General features: G+C 36.5%; 1 protein-coding gene across 2 annotated transcripts; it reads right to left on the reverse strand.

Annotated features, from left to right (window-relative positions):
• Positions 1-3,193, reverse strand: LOC147869772 (uncharacterized). 2 transcript variants are annotated; one of them, XM_087332970.1, is made up of 4 exons: positions 3,038-3,193; positions 2,173-2,364; positions 916-1,244; positions 1-555 (listed from the first exon to the last, which is right to left on the reverse strand). In XM_087332970.1, exons 2-4 carry the CDS (start codon positions 2,341-2,343, stop codon positions 39-41), a joined length of 1,017 nt encoding a protein of 338 aa, XP_087189096.1. In that variant the 5' UTR covers positions 2,344-2,364; positions 3,038-3,193; the 3' UTR covers positions 1-38. The 2 variants fall into 2 exon arrangements, with proteins under 2 accessions (XP_087189096.1, XP_087189088.1); XM_087332962.1 differs by lacking the exon at positions 3,038-3,193 and having other exon boundaries at positions 2,173-2,702.
• Positions 3,194-4,460: the final 1,267 nt, after the last annotated feature.

Raw genomic sequence — 4,460 nt, forward strand, 5'->3', positions numbered from 1 at the left:
GCTTTGCTTTATAAAGGCTACAATTTCTCAAGGGGTCGCTACTTGAGCTCAGTGAGAGCATGTCGAACTGCGGTTTGTTGTGAAGCCGAAAGCTGATTCGGAAACACGATGTGGAAATGTAGCCGAAGGTTTCCTCTCTTACTAGTGTTTTGTTTCTGAGCTTTATCACATGTAGTGGTTGTGTCATTGGTGTGTACACAACTAGTAGTATGATCAGAAGAGAGGTAGATCGGCATGCCTTCGTGTTTAACAATCACTTCTGAACTCGGCTTCAGAACCTCGACACAAGGAACCATAAGAATTCTACCATCTAGGGTGCTTACCGGAGCTGTATAGCCGGTTAAGGCATCCACCAAAGCTACTTTCATCACAATGATCAAGTCATGGCCTTCTCTTCTCAGCATTTCATGTGGTTTCTCCTCTATCACGAACACCACATCTGATGGCAGCATCCCTACTTTGCTGTTCCCTTTGCCTTGGAAAACCACCTTTGTACCTGCCATCCATCCGGGCTTCACTTCTATTGTCAATGTCTCTTCCACAGGCACTGTCCTTCTGAAGTTAATGACACGGTTAAAAATAAAAAAGCTCATTAGAAAAAAAGAGTTGTTTTTTTTTAGAAAACCAGGGTGTTATCTTATGTTTAACTGTTATGGAAAATGGTTTTTTCACAACCCATTTTCTTTAACTTCCTGAAAAAGAATGATTGAAAAACAATGGTGCTATCTTTATCCCCGGGGTTAATCTACTACCCTAAGGGTTAATTAACTAACAAATGGTCTTGCCCATAAAAAATGATTGAGAAAACAAAACAAAAAGAAGAAACAATGAAGAAATTCCAGACCTAATCTATAAAAAAGAGAGATCACAAACCATGCACAAACCATAGGTTGAAATAACAGAAAAAGAAGATACCCATTAGCATCCGTATGGTTTCTGGTGATTTTCACTTTTCGGGTGGAGCCATTGTATAGTTCCTCGAGCGTACACAGAAGCTTGCGTTCGATCGGAGGAGCTTTGGCTGTGACGTCGGGAACAGAGCTCAATTCCAAAGCCGAATTAAAGACCTTCTCTAATGCACCTTCAAACCCAGCTCTCTTATCAGAATCAACGTCCAGTGGGCTCCCAAAGCCAAATACTTCCTGGAACACCTCACATGCATCTCTTCTGCTTGCATGTAATGCATCAAATGCAGCTTCTCCTATCTCATCATACAGTCTTCTTTTCTCAGCATTGCTCAATACCTTGACACACCAATCATGCAACACATATTACATGAAAAAATGCCAAAGGGAAAGTATAACACTAGCATTCAGATATCACTGACATTGAAAGAAATATGGCCTACATGCTTATTTGAATTCCTGTGATACACAGTAAGAATGAAAATACAGCCGCAAAGAAAACCTTAAAATGTAGTATACGGAACCACAATATACCTTGGCCATAGAGATGGTGGTTGCAAAGACATCCATATTGTTCAAGAAAGGCCAAAATCAAACCAAAAATGATAACCAGTGGCTGAAGATCCTTCACAACCAAGAAACCAAAGTGCTAATAGACCTTATTGAACTTATGAATATGAATACCTTGTTTCATTGGCACATCCACTGTCCACATGTCCCACAGGTATGGCAAGTGACATCTCATGCAAATTTCATAAGTGAATTGTTATATAAGCTAATAGAAAATGAATCATCACTCCCTCAGCAAATCCACATCACTACAAGTGACAAGTGACAATTTCTGGCATTGTCACAGTAATTCTATATGTAATGCTCTATTTAAGAATATCCAAAAGAAAAACTATTCCTTTACAGCCACCCTTTCGTGGTCTATCTTTCTTTCAGGATCAAGGATATCAGTTGTCCTAGAAGTACAAAGTATAAATCCACGGTTATGAGACAAGGAAAGGAGCATCTTTCTTAGACATGAAGGCTCTTAAATGAAATAAAATTCCTTTGCCAGCATGTACGGAATGAACTTGATTTAGGTCCCTATACAAGATCCAAGAATGTGGTAGAAATTTCTCTCTTATGATTAAAATTATATCAGGTAATTTGTGAAAACAATAATGTTAATTCTTCAACTGATAACATATATCCACGCAAAGTCTATGCATGTATGTCTGCAAAATGGCGATGAATAGTATTTGTTTGCTGTCTGCAATACCTCATACGCAACTGTGATGTTCTTAAAACGATCGTTAGCTATTTCTTTGTCTTCAGAATGAATGTCAGGATGCCATTTCATAGCCAGTTTCCGATAGGCTCTCTTCACCTCATCTTCAGATGCTGATTTGCGTACTTTCAATACTCCATAATAGTCAACTCCCATGCCCATCCTCTTGAATTTCTTGAGCCTCTATTTCAGTTATTAATGATTATAAGTTCAGATCATCTTATCATCTCTCAAACAATAAATCGCAATTAATACATGATTGTACATAGATGACAAAGACCACTTAAAGCACATGTTGAGACTCTTTGCTATGTTTGGGGTTACAACATAAAACCCTATATGATGTGGTAGATTTTAGCCTAGGATTACCGTATTTCATCTTTTCTATTCAAGATGGCCATCGATCACATTGTAAAAATCCATGTGTCATTATTCATAGAGGTGGATTCAATGACAGATAGTATATACATTGAACCATAAATAGGTGAGCCATCATTTGGTGTTGTATTTAACTGTGAACAAGCATGAAATGTTAAAAAGAAAGTGTTCCTCAATAAGAAAGAAAGATTCAAGAGAATATAATACACACACACACACACACACACACATATATATATGAAGGGCAGTTCTTATAGTTCATGTTGATTGTTTAAGACAGCCTGCAGAAAACATGTTGCAGCCAAACTCAGAACATCAATACTTAAATCATTCAAATAATTGATCCAACATTGAGTTGAGAAAAAGGAGACATGGACACCAGAGATGACAATGAATGATATTAAACCCTTTCCCAACAGCTTTATATCATTCCATTGAAACCCTTCCAAATGTTTTCTTATTTACCATAAAATCAAACCTGGTTTAATGAGTAAACAGCCCTACGTGTGTAGAAATCGTGGTAAGAGTACTAATGCCACACGCTTCAAAGGAACCACTAGTTTTGTATTTACATGGTAAAAAGATGATGCAATTAGAGTAACGGTATTTTCTCTGAGGTAAAGGGAGGCCCAAAATAAATGATGTTTAACATAAGGGGACTTTTATGGCAAATGATGTGTTTGCAGAATTGGACAAAACAAAAACAGCTGCTTTAATTTCTATGGTGTGCGTATGGAAACCGACAGACAGAGACAGAGACAGAGACAGAGACAGAGAGACATACCTGTGTCTGTGTCTGTGTCTGTGGCTGTGCAGAGAGGGTGGTTGGTAGTTATGTATCTATGATTCAAAAGGCCTTATTGCTTTTTCAATCCAGAAAGCAAATACGTAAGCAAATCATTATGTATTGTGTATTGCAACAAATCATATTGTGGATTGCAAGTTGCAAGAAAGATGGGTGCACCCCGGATAAATGTATAGACAGACGTATATATATACATACATACACCAAAAAGGAGGAATAAAAGATATTGTGTGGACCCACAACGGAGAACACTACCCTCCAAACTTCTTGCCTTGCTTTTCACAATAAGAAGCCCTTTCCCATAATCGTACAAAGCAATCATCACTAAGCTCTATACATATCCCATGAGATGACTACATGTGCTAATATTCATGATCTTACATCCCTTACATTGCAAGTTATTATAGAAAATTACATGATTAGTATGTACATTAAAACATTAAAAGTGAAACATAGTACCATTCCATTGTCAAGAAAAGCAATTATAAACTAGAAAACATACCAATTTGTAACTACTTGAGACAAGCACTTTTTTCCCAACATCTATTTGCTTATCCTCTTTTATCTTTGAAGTATTGCGAATTCCATATATATCAACGACATTTCACAATAACTTTTCAAATTGCTCATAGTTCTAACAAAATTAATGCATACAAAAAAGAGAAAAAAGTTAAGACAAAGACATTTTCAAGGTCAAATACCTACCTCTAAATCAATCTCATCATTGATGTTTCTTGATCAAACAACATAGAGAAAGACCAACACAATCATAATCCAAAAGCTTCTACTTTAATCAAAACGTGAATTTACAATCTCATCATTGATGTTTCTTGATCAAACAACATAGAGAAAGACCAACACAATCATAATCCAAAAGCTTCTACTTTAATCAAAACCAAATCATGTGGCTACAATTACAAAAGTTTGTGTATGTACAAAACCAAATCATGTGTTTACTTTATTGCACCGGAGGATGTGAATACTTACCTTTCCTATTTGGGGTATTATTGTTTGTTAGACCATAGCTCTTTGGTTTTTCATTTGCAAATCAATTGTGTATGAGAATATAATCAAACATGTTTCAAGACATTGAAGC

The sequence above is a fragment of the Azolla caroliniana genome, unplaced genomic scaffold (assembly GCF_043228905.1).
Source record: "Azolla caroliniana isolate FFs.n. ecotype wild unplaced genomic scaffold, voAzoCaro1.0.p SCAF_1, whole genome shotgun sequence".
Classification (NCBI taxonomy): Eukaryota; Viridiplantae; Streptophyta; class Polypodiopsida; order Salviniales; family Salviniaceae; genus Azolla; species Azolla caroliniana.